The following is a 16,854-nucleotide window of genomic DNA, read 5'->3' as shown; positions in this document are numbered from 1 at the left end:
AATAATTGCTATATTACAGTACTAAACCCGTTTAAAGCGCTTTTGGCTGCGGATGGCTCGGATGGGAAAGGATTGCAATTTGAAAACGTTAGCCAACGTTTTCAATTTGTTTCCGCGCGCCTTCAGAAAAATCGATGTTTATAGCCGATATCGATATTAAAATGTTATTTAGATGGGTAAAGATGTCTACCACTTTATGTTTAGACCAAAAATCTGCGAAATGCTCGTGACTTTGAAATCCAAAATAAAGATTGGAAACTTGAGTTAAAATGTTATAAATACAACCTGTTTGTTATTCAGTTACAAGTGCAGAATACGAGTTATGGTTTATTTCAACAAGTCTGGTCTAATAAAAGGAGCATTGGACTTTTCACATTACAAAGTGTTAATGGCATCGCCTCTATATGCATGTAAATATGTAGTTTGTAGACAATTATATTACAACGAGTTTCTATAAGCCCATAATTGGTAGTATGTTTCTAAATTCAACAAAAGTGAGTATTTTGATGAGACGTGTTTCAAAATTGAAGTAGCTCGAGGCAAGGTAGTAAGTAGAAGTAGTTTTCATTCAGGAAGTATTATCAGAGAGTTTAAACGTATTGGTTTATTAATAACTACCATAAACATTCTTGATATTTTAGATAATTTAAAGTCCTTCAAAGAACCATAACAACTTATTATCAAATTGAAAACATTGAACTAAAATTCAGCTCTAGGCTGTCATAGAAGGTGGAGCTTATTCAAACAAACACAAAATTGCAATGCCTTCTACACGTGCGCCCATTGAAGAATTAATTTTTTGTATACCCTGTGCAAGTATTGGTTTATTTACTTTAAAGTAACGTTCGGTTTGACCTTGAACGATGCAAAAGTTCTTAGCGAATGAAAATATTCCCATGAGGATTTTTCACATTCTTCAGACCATTGTTTTCATTATTTCCACAAGGATCATGTGTGGGGTTGCGTAATCCAGTGCAGACTTCAAAATGATAATAAGATGCTTGTCCCCCATCCCGACGCTTAAAGTTTGCTCCGCAATTAGTGAATGACAAATATGAAATCGGCGGCCCATCTAAACAGGTGTCAGTCACGCTCTTGACGATCTTACACACGACGTCTCCCTCCTGCCATTCAACCAAGCTTCCTGTGTCCGGTGAACAAACGACCCAATTGTTGATGTTGCTTTTGATGAGGATCTCCTTCCCAAATTGCCGCCACAACGAAAATTCTATGGCGTTGTAGTCGGTTTCATTCAACGGTGGTGTAGTAGATAATGGGGCATCTCTGTTCCCTGCTGGCCAGCTAGGCCTCGGCGTAACCGCGTTTCCGGAAGTCCAGAAATTTTCGTAATCAGTAAACGTGTAACTCCACACTACAGTCCAGCCTCCTCCATCGCTTTCTATCTCACAGTAAGCCTTGAACGCGTTGGCGTGGGATCCACCGTCTGGATCAACCCAATAGATACCATTGGGATGGATCGCTGAGGAGAGGGACTTGCACGTGAGAACAGCCAGCTCTTGTTTGGAACCTACGTGACAGAGGCAAGAAGCTGTACGTAAACTGTGAATGGAAAATTTACAATAGTTTTTAACAGATAGAGCAGGTTTCATTTAAGTGTCGTAAAACCAAAACCAAAGTAATTACTCCGGCTAATCACAAAGGACACAGACAAACCAGTGAACCAATCAAAACTTGAGGCAATTACATGTAACCGGCACGAAGCGCGGGAAAACGTGCGCGAGCGAGTCACGATTGGTTTTGGTTTTAGTTTTAATTGGCCGAGAAAGTGGCGCGAGATTTTTAAGCCAATCACTAAGCGTAGCAATGCAAAACCAAAGCAAACGCAATTAACTTTCGACACTCAAGTGAAAACCGCTCTATCGCAAAAGGGTGATTTGTGATTGCTATTACTAACAAGTGCAAGACAGGTGTTTTATATAATGTAGTTAAAGGTGACATAACAAGCCATCTAAATCTAAACAAATTGCAATTAACAATATTTTGAGGGCAGAGAATGTGAGCTGAGGGTGAAGGGGAAGAAACAAGAAAGTTTAAAATAAATTCTGGCTTAGCTTACCAAGGTCTGAATTAATCTGCAAAAAAGAAAAAAAAGAACAATTATTTTATTGGAATATTAACATAACAATTTGCCAAATAAGTTTAGTTTTAAGTATTCAAGCTCTCCCTCAGAAGCCGGGTTAGTTGTCTAAAAATATTTGCGCTAGTTAGGTTGTTTTAGGAAGAATAACACATTTTCTTTAAGAAAGATAGGATTTCTTAGAAAATTCACATATTAAAACTCATGATTTTCGTCAAAAGGCTAAAATGGATGTTCTCAATTGGCATTTTTACGTGAGTTTTTACTCGGTACCTTTTCCAGGTGAATTACATGACGTTGTTTCCCAAAGAGCCGTGGATTAGTATTCCTCGTTTTGCCCAGTAGAGAACACGTCTTCTCGTCTGGTTTAAAATTAGCACTCTTGCATCGTTTGTCTCTGGTACATCGCTGTGAGCAGGACATCAGTGAATCTGATCTTATTTCAGAAATAGGAGTTTCATCAAGTAGGACAGAGTTGTTCTTTGTTTTAAACACAGCTTGTTGTCGTTCTTCAGCTCTTGTGTTTGTTGTTTGGAGAAGGAAAAACACTGCAACTGTCAGCACCTGATCATGAAAAAGAGAGAATGTGTTAGAACACGAGTCGATTCGTGCTGATTTAGATTTAAACGATTGGCTGTTCTGTTTGTAATGACCGTCAGCACCTGAAGAAACATGAAATGTGTTAGGTCACGAAAATTGTTGGACTGAAAGTCTAACAGCACGAATCAGAATTATCAGTTATCGCTTTTCGTTTTTTTAAGTAGAGGTTTTAGTAATATGTATTATGCACTATTTGGCGTGACTATAATAGAAATTTATGTCCTTGCCGTAATACATCAAACACGAAGAGCGAGTGTTTCAATTAATTTCCACACTCAAGCGATAAAGACACAAAAGTATACTTGTTGATGTGTATTTACTGTATGTGAAAGTTTTTCTGTACTACTCAAGTTGTATTATTTTCGCCTAAATTTTATGTTTGGTTTTCTGATCGATAAATGTAGACTTTCAAAAAGGTAGTTCGCTTCTCGTTTCCTTGACATTAAAACAGAAGCGCTTTCTTGAGATTCAAAGTTATGCCAGGCATTCTCTATACTTTATTATAATTGATGGATATTCCTTTCTCCAGACAACGAGGTGAGTGTTTCAAAACAAAACTTTGTGCCGATACGTTATACAGTCAACACTCACTGTAACGGAAACTTTCGGGATCACAATCCCGGGGGGCACTCAAAAAAGTTTTATACGGGGAGGCTCCGCCCCAAGCTCTTACCCCTTACCCTTTTATATACCTTTTTGACAGAAATTGTACACTTTCGTATACCTTTTTACTGAAAAAGGTACCCCTTTCATATACCTAAAAGACGTGACATAGCCTTAGAACAGGACGTTTTCTTGTCATTTTTATGTAGCGCATAATAAATTAAAATAATACAGCCATAAAGTGCGTCTGTTCGAAATATTTTAATTACTGGCCTTTTAAAAAACCTAAATGACGGATTTTCATACCCTTTCATATACCTAAACTTGTGAAATCGCTACCCTTTTATATACCTGAAGCCTGAAAAAAGTACCCCTTTCGGGCGGAGCCTCCCCGTATAGGCCGTTATATGGAGTACCCTCCCGGGATCACAATTTGCTGTCCGCAATAGTGAAAGTCCGTAGTAGCGGGAGTTAGCGGCTGTAGTGGAACAGAGTGTTCGTAATAGCGAGGTGTTCGCAAGGCGGGATTTGACGCCCGATACAATATATACAGACAGACAGTGCAAGTGGAAAAGAGGATTTCTGCACAGCTTTCATTGTCCTTGGCAAGGTTTTGTGCTCGGTTGTCTGATGAAACGGAAAGCTGTTTTTAAAAGATTAATCACGTGATCAAAAATAAACAAAAAAGTTGAGATGAAATGTATATACTACTGTGTTTGTAAGTATGTGAAAAACTATCACAATATAATTTTAATGCTTCAAAGTACTCTGTTATATATAGTGTCTTAATACTTTTTTTATAAGCCGGCAAAAAAATAAAAACAAATTCAGTAATATATAAATAGTAAGCTAAAGTGTTATACATACTTATTTAGATTGAAAAGGTTTTGGCTAGTTTGTTTCGAATTGTAGGTCTTAAATTTTTCATATTTCAAAGACTGTAATGTAAATTAAACTAAAATCGAGCAAAGGAAAAGAATCTAACCAGCTATGTTTCATCTCGTTTCGATTACCTGTTAAACTAAATTTTCAACGATGAAAGTTCTGGAAGTTTTCATAGTATCAAAATAATTTTTTTTCTAAAAGGGTAATATGCAGAAATTAAATCTTATTCCATCTTTTAATTGCAGAGAGCAATTCATACCTCTAATTGATGTGTCATTTTCAAGGCCTCATCTAATCCATAAAGTGTTCTGACGAAGTGTTTCTATGAGGATTTCGTACAAATCCCTTCCCTGGTAAATAATTAACGAGGCTGTAAAAATTGATAACAATCTTTGAAATCGACAAATAACATTGCATTCTTGGGAAAGTAAATTACTTTTTCATAATATACACTCGATTACTGTGAATCTGGTAGAGACAATACAGTGTTAGTTTATTTATGACTTACACGGTTTGTTATGTCAAATTCAATTGTTATGTTAAATTTATTTTTATCTATTCTGTTTATAAACCTTTTTCATTATTGAAAACATCATGAAGTATTGAAATGAAGATTAGAGCAAAAGAACTAATGAATACTTCATGCTTTGCGGGGATGCAGGTCTTAAACTGTCTCCTATGCTTGTTGACGTAATTGTTAAAAATTTTGTTTTGTGGAGTTCTTCTTTGTACTTTTAATTGATGTTTTACTTTTATGTTTGTAGTGAAGTTTAATTCAGCTTTTTTGGGAGAACTAAAAAGGCTTCAGTGGTTAGTATCTGTTGAGAAAAATAAAATGTAATAGGTCATGAAGATTGTCGATCTGAAATTGATAACACGAGTACGCAAATCAACATTAATTATAAATAAATACAATGAATACATAATCTTGAACGCATTTTTGAGCTATGCGAGCCATCATGATGCCATCTGAATAAAATCAAAACAATAATGTTAATGGAGATTTCTCTCTTAAGAGACCAGGTCATAGTCATTTGAGTATTCATATTCTGTTGGAAAGCGATGACCATGCAATAATATACATTTATGCCTTGTGTTGTTTTTTTGGTTCAATTGTTCCTTTAATTTCAATCCCCTTTCTTCAGAAACTCCCAAGATCTAATTTCCCACGCAACAAAAAGATGAACCAAAGGATCTTGTCTTGATTTACACCCAAGTTCTCAGAATTAACATTAAAAAGACTGCATTGCAATCGGTCGGGAGTATTACTATTATTGTAACGTAAGCTCAAGCGTTCCTTAGACATCATAATATTCTCACTGATGAAGGGGTTTCCCCGAAACGTTCGTTTGTATACAGCCTTTAAAGCACTCCGGGCAAGAACACTATTGAATTTTGCTGATAATTATTTTGAGTGCTTCGCAGCAAAAACTCTTTTTTTGCGGCATTTATTATTATTGTTTGTTTTCACTTGACGTCATCAAAATCTAACTGAGTTTTAATCTTTTATCGTCTTTAAAGAGGCACTGTCGCGGGGATTTTTATGCTTTTCGGTAAAAAGTACTAAAATTGGCGAATAGGTCTTCTCGTACATGAAATGCACCTTGTACATCAAGATGGAGATATCAAGTTGTTGTCGCTGAAGGAAAAGGCGAGCCATAACATATTTTAAGTGTTTTTCTAGTCCACACAAACAACACTTGAAAAAAATCGGCCTGATTTTTTCAAGTTGAGATCACAATGGATGACATCACAAAAATATCACTTGTTTATCGTTATAGTACACTTGCATAGTGATTTTTAACAAAATGGGACCACTATTTCTAGTTTCCACATGTCTTGAGTTTTTGAAGTGAAACTGGTGACAGTGCCTTTTTTAGTCTTTAAACTTAACAACATGCATTTTGTTTTGGCCATTTCTCACACAACTGACAAATTAAACAAAGCCTTTTTTATTTTTATAATCCTCCATTGTGTTTGTGCAATATTTCTACAAAGAATTGACTGCAAATATCAGGTTGTAAACGTTCAGTCTTCTCCCAATATTAAGGTTGATATCCAACATAAAGATCGAAAGATTGAGTTAACATGTTATAAATACAAAACTGTTTGTTATTCAGTTACAAGTGCATAATGTGAGTTAGCATTTAGATTATGGTTAATTTCAATAAGTATGCTTTAATAAAATGAGCCTTTGAATTTTCACAGTACAAAGTGTTAATGACATCCGTTGTAGATACATGTAAATATGCAGTTTGTAGACAGTTATATTACAAAGAATTACTATAAGCCCATAATTGGTAGTATGTTTCGAAATTTAACAAAAGTGAGTACTTTGATGAGATGTGTTTCAAAATTGAAGTAGCTCGAGGCAAGGTGGTAGGTAGTAGTAGTTTCTATTTACGAAGTATTATCATAGAGTTTTAACGTATTGGTTTATTACCTACCATGAAGATTCTTGATATTTTAGGGGGGGGGGGGGGGGGGGGGGGAAAAAAAAAAAAAAAAAAAACCCCCCCCCCCCCCCCCTTAGTTCTTAAGTTCTATAATCAAAGTCCTTCTTATTATGAAATTGAAAACATTGAACTAAAATTCAGCTCTAGGCTGTCATAGATCTAGAAGGTGGAGCTTATTCAAACAAACACAAAATCCCTGCAATGCTTCTACACGTGCACCCACTGAAGAGTGAATTTCCGAATACCCTGTGCAAATATTGGTTTATTAACTTTTAAGTTACGTTCGATTTGTCCTTGAACAAAGCAAAATCTCTTAGCGAATGAAAATGTTCCCATGGGGATTATCCACATTCTTCACACCATTGTTTCTGCTGTTACCACAACGATCATGTGTGGGTTTGCGACTTCCTGTGCAACCGTCAAAAGTATAATAAGATGCTCCTACCCCGCTGTGAATCTTAAAGCTTGGTCCGAAACTAATGCTTGTGAAATATGAAATCAGCGGCCCATCTGAGCACATATCCGTCACGCGCTTGACGATCTTACAAGTGACGTCCCCTTTCTGCCAGTCAACCAAACTTCCTGTGTCCGGTGAACAAACCAACCAATTGTTGATGTTGCTTTTGATAAGGAACTCCTTTCCCAACTGCCGCCACATCGGAAATTCCATGGCATTGTAGTCGGTTTCATTCGCTGGTGTTGTAGTAGATACTGGGACATCTGCATTCTCAGCTGGCCAGGTTGGTCTTGGAGTAATCGCGTTTCCGTTAGACCAAAAGTCTTTGTAGTCAGTGAACGTGTAACTCCACACTAGAGTCCAGCCTCCTCCATCAGTATTCATTTCACAGTAAACCTTGAACGCGTTGGCATGGGATCCACCATCTGGATCAACCCAATACATCCCACTGGGATGGATAGCTCCGGGAAGAGCCTTGCACGAGGGAACTGCTAGCTCCTTTGTTGATCCTACATGACAGAAGAAAGAAGGTGTATGTAAATGGAAGAAGAAAAATACAGAATAATAATAAAGAAGTGCTCAAACGAATGTAAGAGAGTAGTTTTGTACAGTATATGTAAAAAGGGAAATGACCATCGAACTAAATCTAATCAATTAGCTAACACCTGTAGAGATTGTGAGTTGGGCTTAAAAGCGGGAAAAGTGTTCGATTAAACAACCACCTAAGTAGAACTAAAAGTGCACTTCCTAGCTACGAAATCGAGTCCTTAAAATTGAGAAAGAGTTAAATACATTCTAACTAGGCTTACCAAGGTCAGAATTGATCTGCAAAAAAAGATAAAAAACACAAAGTCATCTTAGTGAAATATAAACAAAAACCATTTACCAAATAATTAATAAGATAATGACAAAAGTTATTATAAGTTCAGTCTACGTTGATGTTATAAAAATTCAACCTTTCCCGTCAGATGCCGGGTCAGTGTTGTCTGCATTATTTTGCGTCAATAAGGTTGTTTTTAGTAGAATTAAAATTAGATAGTATTAAAAGGTTTTGAGAACAGCAGACACGTAAAGATTTTAAAAAAAAGGACAATTTTTTTAAGTTTCAAAGACATGTTTCGACAGAGCATCTGTCATCTTCAGTTGAATGGTTTACAAAGCACAGTGAGTTGAATAATAAGTAGAAAAAATGCTAATTAAGACAAGTAGTAACAACAGAACGTGAAAATGTGTGAATTAGACGGATAATTTTAGATTTACATGGTGTAATTGCTGATTGAGGCAAGGTAGTTCCTTTTGAATATGGATAGCCTCCTTTATCTTAAGTTGAAAGCTGGTAGAGGCGTGATAATAATAATTTGAATAATTTGGGAATAATTTGGAAGGATAGGTTGTTGTGCCAGGAACTTGATATCACCATGGCAACGGCATTTTGTCAGGCATTTTTTCCCAAATTTGTAATTTTCGTGTTTCTATTTATGAAAGTGAACTTTAATGCAATTGTTTTCACCTTTTTACAGTTTTTAAGCACATTTTTTTCGATCTTGAGTACTTTACAGTGATTTTGGGTGGTTTTCTGGCGTTTTGATAAATCCAAGATGACGGCAATTCATCAAGATGGTGTATCCAAGATGACAGCTGTTATGATGTAATTGTCACTTGATGTGACGTCATCATCCCACGTGACGTATACCAAAAGATAGATGTTCGGATATACTGTACATCCTATAAGTTTTATTGTGATTGTTAAAATATTATGGAAGTAACATGAGGGGGTGGGTGGGTTTGGGGTTTGGGGGGGGGGGGGGGTGCATCAGAAGGTCCCAAAAACCCCGTTCTGAATAGGGTTAAGATGTTCCGTATTTATTCGATTAAGCGCTCTGGGCGCTTATTAAATTTTCTGAAAACTCGGTCTTCGGGGTAGTCTCTTAGTAGTACTTAATCAATTTCAATCCCAATTTCAATAAAAATTAATACTCCTCTGGTGCACTTAAGTTGTTTTAGAAGGGTTGGGGGTGGGCGCTTATTCGAAGGTTGGCACTAATAAACTTTTCCTTCCTAGAGGGTGGGCGCTTATTTGAGGTGGGTGCTCAATCGAATGAATACGGTATTTGGCAAAATTTCAGCCTGGGTGTTCTTTATTGACAGGTTTTCTTTGAGCTTTTACTCGGTACCTTTTCCAGATGAATTGCATCAACTTGTTTCCGAAAGAGCCGTGGATGGGTTTTCCGTGTTTTGTCAAGTATTGAACACGTCTTCTCGTCTTTTTTAAAATTAGCACTTTTGCATCGTTTGTCTCTGGCACATCGCTGTGAACAAGACATCAGTGAATCTGATCTTAGTTCAGAGATAGGAGTTTCATCAGTTAAAACAGAGTTGTTCTTTGTTTTGAAGACGGCTTGTAGTCGCTCGTCTGCTCTTGTGTTTGTTGTTTGGAGCAGAAAAAAGACTGCAATGGTCAGCATCTGTAGAACATAGAATAAGTTTGGTCACAAAGATTGTCCAACTCTGACTTAAGTAACAAGATTTATACACAATCGCTTTCCTATCGTAAGTTGAGGTGTTAGCGCGATTAAAGATTATGTAGGCATACTTTTTGACGTGGCTTCAATAAAAACTAATATAACTGATGGATATTTCTTTCTTCAGAGAACGGGTTAGAGTTTTTAAAACTACAACGTTTTGCCGAAACGTTATACAAGGCAGTTATTCATACGAACAGTGCAAGTGAACTGAGGATTTCTGCACAGCTTTTATTGTCTTTTAGTTGGTTGTCTGATGAAACGGGAAGCTATTTTTAAAAGAGAGAAGTAAAAAAATTCTCTCTTTGTGTCGCATGCATGACTTTCCTTGGTTTGTTTTTCCGTTCTTGAATGATTATGCATGTGATCAAAAAGTATAAATTGCCATGAAATGCATACGCTAACTGTTGGAAAGTATGTGAAACCTTTCAAAGTTTAGTTTTAATGCTTTAAAGTACTCCGTTATAGTGTATTTATGCTTCTTTATAAGCCGGCAATTAATAGAAATGAATTCAGTTATATATAAATTTTAGTCTGAAGTGTTTCGATTTTTTTTCATTTCAGTTAGATTGAAAAAAGGTCTGGCTTGTTTGTTTTGAATTGTAGGACTTAACTTTTTATATTTCATACACGGTAATGTAAATCAAATTAACTTAAAACCGAGTAAATGAAGAAGAATCTAACCAACTATGTTTCATCTCATTTCCTACCGTATCAAACTGTATTAACAACAGTGGAAGTTCTAGAAGTATCATAGTATCATAAGGATTTTATTCCATAATGGCACATGAAGAAATTAAATTTATTATGTCTTTAAGTTACAGAGAGCAATTCATACCTCTAATTGCTGTGTCATTTTCAAGGCATCATCTAATCCATAAAGTTTTCTGACGAAGTGTTTCTACGAAAATTTCTTCAAAATCCCTTTTCTGCTAAATAAGTAACGAGGCTTAAAAAATTGATACCAATTTTTGAAGTCGACAAACAACATTGTATTGGGAAAAATAAATTACTTTTTCATAAAATACACTCGATTACTGCGCATCTGGTAGAGACAATACAGTGTTAGTTTAGTTATGACTAACACGGTTTGTTATGTCAAATTTATTTGTTATGTTAAATTTCGTTCAGCTATTCTGTTTATAAGCCTTTGTCTTGCCTTTGTCACTATTGCAAACATCATGAAGAGTTAAACTGAAAATAAGAGCAACGGAAGTTGAATACTTTGTGCTTCGCGGGGATGCAGGTCTTTAATTGTTTCCTACACTTGTTGACGTAATTGTTAGAATTTTTGTTTTGTGGAGGTTTTCTTAGTACTAGAGATTTTCTTATTGTATGTGTAGTGAAGTTTTCTTCAGCTTTCTGCATATTTGAAGAACTAAAATGATTTTTATGGTCGGTATCTGTTTAAAAAATAGGACAATGGGACATGAAAATTGTCGGAGTGGAATTTCCACGTGAATTTGTTAAAGTTTAACAAACTTGGTATTACAAAGAATTACTAAAAGCACATATTTGGTAGTATGTTTCTAAATTCAACGTAAGTAAGTATCTTGATGAATCGCGTTTCGAAAATGGAGTAACAGTGGGCAAGGTAGTTGAAGTAGAAGTTGTTTTTATTTAGAAAGTATTGTCAGAAAGTTTAAACGTAACTGTGGTCATGGCCGATTAAACACTCCGGCCCGCCCAAAAACCAGGTTCAACCAGGCACGGCCTAATCGATTTAACACAGATAAATCTCTTCAAAAACTCTTTTAAGCCATTTCACAACACGCCGCAATGCTCACAACAACTCGAGATCCCTTTCAAACTTATAGTAAACTTATAGAAAGTACATCATGTATATTATCACGAATTGTGTCAAGAGTAATAACAGCTGAACACTACTGAACAGTAACTACCATGATATGGTAGTTCACATTTTCGCAGTTAATAGAGGGAAATATAAGAAGCCCGAAAACATCAAAGAGCAAACAAAGAGGCCAAGATGTATATTGTAAGGTCCATGACAGTGCACATCTTTTTTTTTGCGCTCATACACTATGCATGAGTTACGTAATCGCGATGTTTCAATTGGTTAGTTACATGAACACACGTAACAACCTATTGTATTTTTTCAGGTTCTGTCCACTGTCTACCGCCAAAATAGAGCGAACAAAAATCTATAACAAAGAAGTCTGCCGGGCTTCATAACCATTTTTCCCTATTAACTATGATATTTTAGATAATTTCAGTAAAAGCCCTTAAAAGAATCATAACAACTTATAATCAAATCGAAAACATTGATCTAAAATTCAGCTCTAAGCTTTCTTAGAAGGTGGAGCTAATTCAAACAAAAATGCAATGCCTTTTACAAGTGCACCCATTGAAGAATGGAATTGTTGAATACCCTGTGCAAACATTGGCTTATTTACTTGGAGGAAAGAAACGTTCGCTTTGTTCTTTAATAATGCAACAGTTCTTAGCGAACGAAAATATTCCCATGAGGATTTTCCACATTCTTCAGGCTGTTGTCTCCGTTTTGACCACAGGGATCATGTGTGGGGAAGCGTGTTCCGGTGCAAGCGTCAAAATTATAATAACCTGCTCCTCCCCCGTTCCGACGCTTAAAATTTGGTCCGCAATCATTTGTTATCAAATATGAAATCAGCGGCCCATCTGAACACGTGTCAGTCATGCGCTTGACGATCTTACAAATGACGTTTCCAACCTGCCATTCAACCAAACTTCCTGTGTCCGGTGAACAAACGACCCAGTTGTTGATGTTGCTTTTGATGAGGATCTCCTTTCCAAATTGCCGCCACAACGGAAATTCCATGGCGTTGTAGTCGGTTTCAATTGCTGGTGGGGTAGTAGAGATTGGGACATCTGCAGACTCTGCTGGCCAGCTAGGTCTTGGAGTGACCGCGTTTCCGTCAGCCAAAAAATTTTCGTAATCAGTAAACGTGTAACTCCACACTAGAGTCCAGCCTCCTCCATCGGTATCCATTTCACAGTAAGCCTTAAATGCATTGGCGTGGGATCCACTGTCTGGATCAACCCAATAGCTACCACTGGGATGGATGGCTGAGGAGAGGAACTTGCACGAGGGAACAGCCAGCTCTTGTGTTGTACCTACGTGAAAGAAGCAAGAAGCTGCAATTAAATGGTGAACGGAAAACTTTAAAGAGTTTTTAAACAGATATTGATAAAGGATTATTTGTAATTCCTCTTAGTAAGAAGTGCAAGACAGTTGTTTTGTACAGTATAGTTGAAGGTGACATAACAAGCAAACTAAATCTAAACAAATCTAAAGAAAAGCAAGGGTGAAGGGGAAGAAATGCTAAGCACACACAGTTCCTACGAAATAGAGACCTTAAAATACAAAAAGTTTTAACTAAATTCTGGCTTAGCTTACCGAGGTCTGAATTTATCTGCGAAAAGATAAAAACAAAAATTTATTTTATTGGAGTATTAACAATAACCATTTTCAAAATAAAAAAAAAAAACGTAAAAAATTATAATAAGTTTAGTTTACGTCGATGTATTAAGAATTCAAGCTCTCTCTCAGAAGCCGGGTTAGTTGTCTAAGTAATATTTCGCCAATAAGGTTGTTTTAGGAAGAATAACACATTTTCTTTAAAAAAGATAGGATTTCTTAGAAAATGCACATATTAGAACTCATGATTTTCGTCAAAAGGCTAAAATGGATGTTCTCAATTGACATTTTTTCTGTGAGTTTTGACTCGGTACCTTTTCCATGTGAATTACGTTAGCTTGTTTCACAAAGAGCCGTGGATTAGTATTCCTTGTTTTGTCCAGCAGAGAACACGTCTTCTCGTCTGTTTTAAAATTAGCACTCTTGCAACGTTTGTCTCTGGCACATCGCTGCGAACAGGACATCAGTGAATCTGATCTTATTTCAGAAATAGGAGTTTCATCAAACAGAACAGAGTTGTTCTTTGTTTTGAAGACAGCTTGTCGTCGTTCTTCAGCTCTTGTGTTTGTTGTTTGGAGCAGGAAAAAGAATGCAACTGTCAGCACCTGAAGAAACATGAAATGTGTTAGGTCACTAAAATTGTCGGACTGAAAGTCTAACAGCACGAATTAGAATTATCATTTAACGCTTTTCGATTTTTTTTAAGTAGAGGTTTTAGTAATATGTATTATGTACTATTTGACGTGACTGATAATAAAAATTTATATCCTTGCCGTAATACATCAAACACGAACAGCGAGTAAATCAATAATTTCCACACAAAAACGATAAAAACACAAAAGTATATCTGTTGATGTACATGTATAATTACTGTAAGTGGAAGTTTTTCTGAACTACTCAAGTTGTATTATTTTCGGCTACGTTTTGTGTTTAGTTTTCTGATCGATGAAACGAGACATTTTTAATAAGACCCTGATTTAGAAGAATAGTAAAAGAGAGAAGTAAAAAAAAAATTGTTTCCTTGTTAGGCATGCATGACTTTCCTTGGTTTGTTTTCCGTTCTTGAATTATTAATCATGTGAACAACTTGGAAACAAAATTTGTAAACTACAAGCATGAAATAATAAATCAAAATAAATATAGCTATCGTTGAAGTTTTACAAACTACATCAGCGATATAGAAAATGAAAATTAATCTGACGGGAAATTGTTTGAGATTTTTTTAATAGTTTTAGATATGCGAGACATATATTACTGGGCATTGGATTTGATTAAAATTGTTACTGCTGTCGATGAGATTTCAGTCTAAGATATATGTTATAGTACATATGCGACACTTTGGCAAGGTTTGATCCGAAAAGAGATGTTAAATGAAAGAAATATGCTTCTCTTTGTATGTTTGTGAAAATTACCATAAGCTAGCTTAATTTTAATACTTTAAAGTACTCCGTTATATCTATAAGCAAGAATATTTGTTGTGTGTGTGAGAGAGCAACAATCTCAATTACCAGTAAACGAAATACTCCCTCCCTGAATTCCCTCAAGATTCTTTTTAAATGCCACCTTTCCTTATTGTTATAAGTAAACCTAAACCTGCAACTGCCAACGATGGAGGTAGTTTTTGTTTTCTTTTTGCTAATTTTGTTTCCTGCCACCAATTTTTACTTAGATTAGTTACGTTACGTTGTGTAGGTTTAGTGAAATATTGTAATTCGCTTTGCATGTATTTAGTTTCTTGTATGTATGATTATAATTGGTTTTCGTAACTAAAAAACATAAAAAAATAAGCAATGAACAGAATATAAATTCAATTCATTCGAATAAATTCAATTCATTCGAAAACACATGACGTGTTAGCTGAAGTCTCTAATTTTTTTCGTAGTGATTTAGGTTAAAAATGGGTTTGACTGTTCTGTTTTGAAATATAGGACTCAATTAAAACCCAGTTTGTCTTAAAATTACAAGAAACAATTCATACCTCTATTTGATGTGTCATTTTCAAGGCCTCGTCAAACCCATAAATTCTTCTGACAAGGTGTTTCTACGGACCGTACTGACAAATCCTTTTTCTGCTAAATAATTAACGAGGCTTTAAAAATTACCAATGTTTGAAGCTGTCATGACAAACAACTTTGTTTTGGGAAGAAAATTACTTTTTTTATAATATGAACTCACTGCGGATTTGCCGGTGTGAATACAAATTAAAATTAGTGATGACTGACACGGATGCAATGTAAAATTATTATGTTTTATTTTGTTTAGCTATTTTGTTTTAATATGCCTCTGTTATGTTGTAACAAGCATCATGAAGTATTAAACTGAAATTGGACAACAGAAGAATAATTTAAATAGGATCTTATTGTACTTTAAGTGCATTTTTAAGATTTGCAAACTTTACTTTTTGAAATGTGTTGAATAAAAAATCATAATTTCGAGGAAGTTTTCTCATTTCAGAAATCGCGTTATTTAGAGTGTCATGATTAAAAATCATTTGAATATCCACATTCTGTTCGATTACCAAGCATTATTATACGAACTGCAGTGGTATAGCGAGTGGTAGCAAATCGATAAAAATGGTATCCCACATGCGTGGATAAAAATGATATCCACACATGTGTGATATCATTTTTGACAAATCAGTTCGCAGAGTTTGTCATGTTTCAATACTCAATGAGCCAAAGGTTATCGATATTGAGTCGAAAAATCTTCCGATCTTCCTCGGCAATCCTCGGCAATCTTCGGAATTTTCCGGGAAAGTTCGGAAAATGTTCGGAAACATTCGTACGATCGTCAGCCATCATTTTTGAAATCTTCGAAATCTTCGGAAAAGGGTCGGAAATCTTCAGAAAATCGTGTATAACATCGTAATTAGTAGGTTTATATAATAAACAGAATAATTGCTTGCTTGGAGATATGAAATTTATCTTCTCGTGTTCAAAACCGATATCTCACTCGATAACTGCGCTCACTTGTGAGCTATCGATTTAAACACTCAAAGATAAATTTCATATCTCCGCGCAACCATGTATTATCCTCTATATAATAAACACTTCAAATGCGCCTGATCTTCAAAAAAGTGTGTTTTAATTTAATTATAAGTTTAATTTCACTCGCTCGAGATATGCTATCAGCTAGTGTATTATTTTTCCCTTATTTTTTACACATAAAATTACTTACAATGTAATATACACAAAAAATGAATTACAGCATTTATTTACACTTCTTAATACTCGAGAATTAATATGCAATATTGTGGTAAAATTATAAAAAAATATCAACATTATTATTGATTTTTGCTCTAAGATTTTTTTTAGGAAATGATGCAAATTTACTACTGAGGACATTTCTTCTTATCTTTTAAAGTTTATTGTTTTCTACTTTGTATTTGAGTAAAGGTTTGTTTACGAAATCTCTAAGGATAATTGGTTTGTCGTGTAATTTGAAGCTATAATTGTAGTATCTTATCAATAGCATCGTATAATTGAATTTCTACCTTGATGATTTTTTAAGCTCTTAGATAGGCGAACCAAGCCATTTGAAGTGGACTCGGGTCAAATACAAAATGCAACGGAAATTAAGTAAAGGGTGTCAAAATGTAACATTCAGAAACGTTGCTGATGGCTTGAGAATATATATTATAATGCAGCGCGCGCAAGCCCTATCTACTTCCTATTGAGAGATCGTGGTATAAAGGTCTCCGCACACGTGGGGACAAAACGCAGGGACAAGGCGCAGCGACATGTAGCAGCGACAAAATCATGTGTTGTTAACACTGAGGGGACGTAAAGCGGGACATTTAGAAGAAACAAAATCAC

General features: G+C 35.5%; 3 protein-coding genes across 3 annotated transcripts; all 3 read right to left on the bottom strand.

Annotated features, from left to right (window-relative positions):
- Positions 1 to 770: 770 nt before the first annotated feature.
- On the bottom strand, positions 771 to 4,532 carry LOC144629113 (uncharacterized). Its single transcript, XM_078487307.1, has 4 exons — positions 4,446 to 4,532; positions 2,372 to 2,662; positions 2,078 to 2,093; positions 771 to 1,528 (listed from the first exon to the last, which is right to left on the bottom strand). Exons 1-4 carry the CDS (start codon positions 4,461 to 4,463, stop codon positions 876 to 878), a joined length of 978 nt encoding a protein of 325 aa, XP_078343433.1. The 5' UTR covers positions 4,464 to 4,532; the 3' UTR covers positions 771 to 875.
- Positions 4,533 to 6,752: 2,220 nt separating this feature from the next.
- On the bottom strand, positions 6,753 to 10,546 carry LOC144629112 (uncharacterized). Its single transcript, XM_078487305.1, has 4 exons — positions 10,460 to 10,546; positions 9,274 to 9,564; positions 7,909 to 7,924; positions 6,753 to 7,608 (listed from the first exon to the last, which is right to left on the bottom strand). The coding sequence occupies exons 1-4, from the start codon at positions 10,475 to 10,477 to the stop codon at positions 6,956 to 6,958; spliced, it is 978 nt and encodes a 325-aa protein (XP_078343431.1). The 5' UTR covers positions 10,478 to 10,546; the 3' UTR covers positions 6,753 to 6,955.
- An 899-nt stretch (positions 10,547 to 11,445) lies between these two features.
- LOC144629114 (uncharacterized) lies at positions 11,446 to 15,088 on the bottom strand. Its single transcript, XM_078487308.1, has 4 exons — positions 15,018 to 15,088; positions 13,354 to 13,644; positions 13,019 to 13,034; positions 11,446 to 12,735 (listed from the first exon to the last, which is right to left on the bottom strand). The coding sequence occupies exons 1-4, from the start codon at positions 15,033 to 15,035 to the stop codon at positions 12,083 to 12,085; spliced, it is 978 nt and encodes a 325-aa protein (XP_078343434.1). The 5' UTR covers positions 15,036 to 15,088; the 3' UTR covers positions 11,446 to 12,082.
- Between the last annotated feature and the right edge of the window lie 1,766 nt (positions 15,089 to 16,854).

The sequence above is a fragment of the Oculina patagonica genome, chromosome 10 (genome assembly GCF_052425735.1).
Source record: "Oculina patagonica isolate OP01 chromosome 10, crgOcupat, whole genome shotgun sequence".
In the NCBI taxonomy this organism is placed as follows: Eukaryota; Metazoa; Cnidaria; class Anthozoa; order Scleractinia; family Oculinidae; genus Oculina; species Oculina patagonica.
The sequence above is the reverse complement of the archived record's forward strand: the minus strand, read 5'-3'. Positions and strand labels throughout refer to the sequence as shown.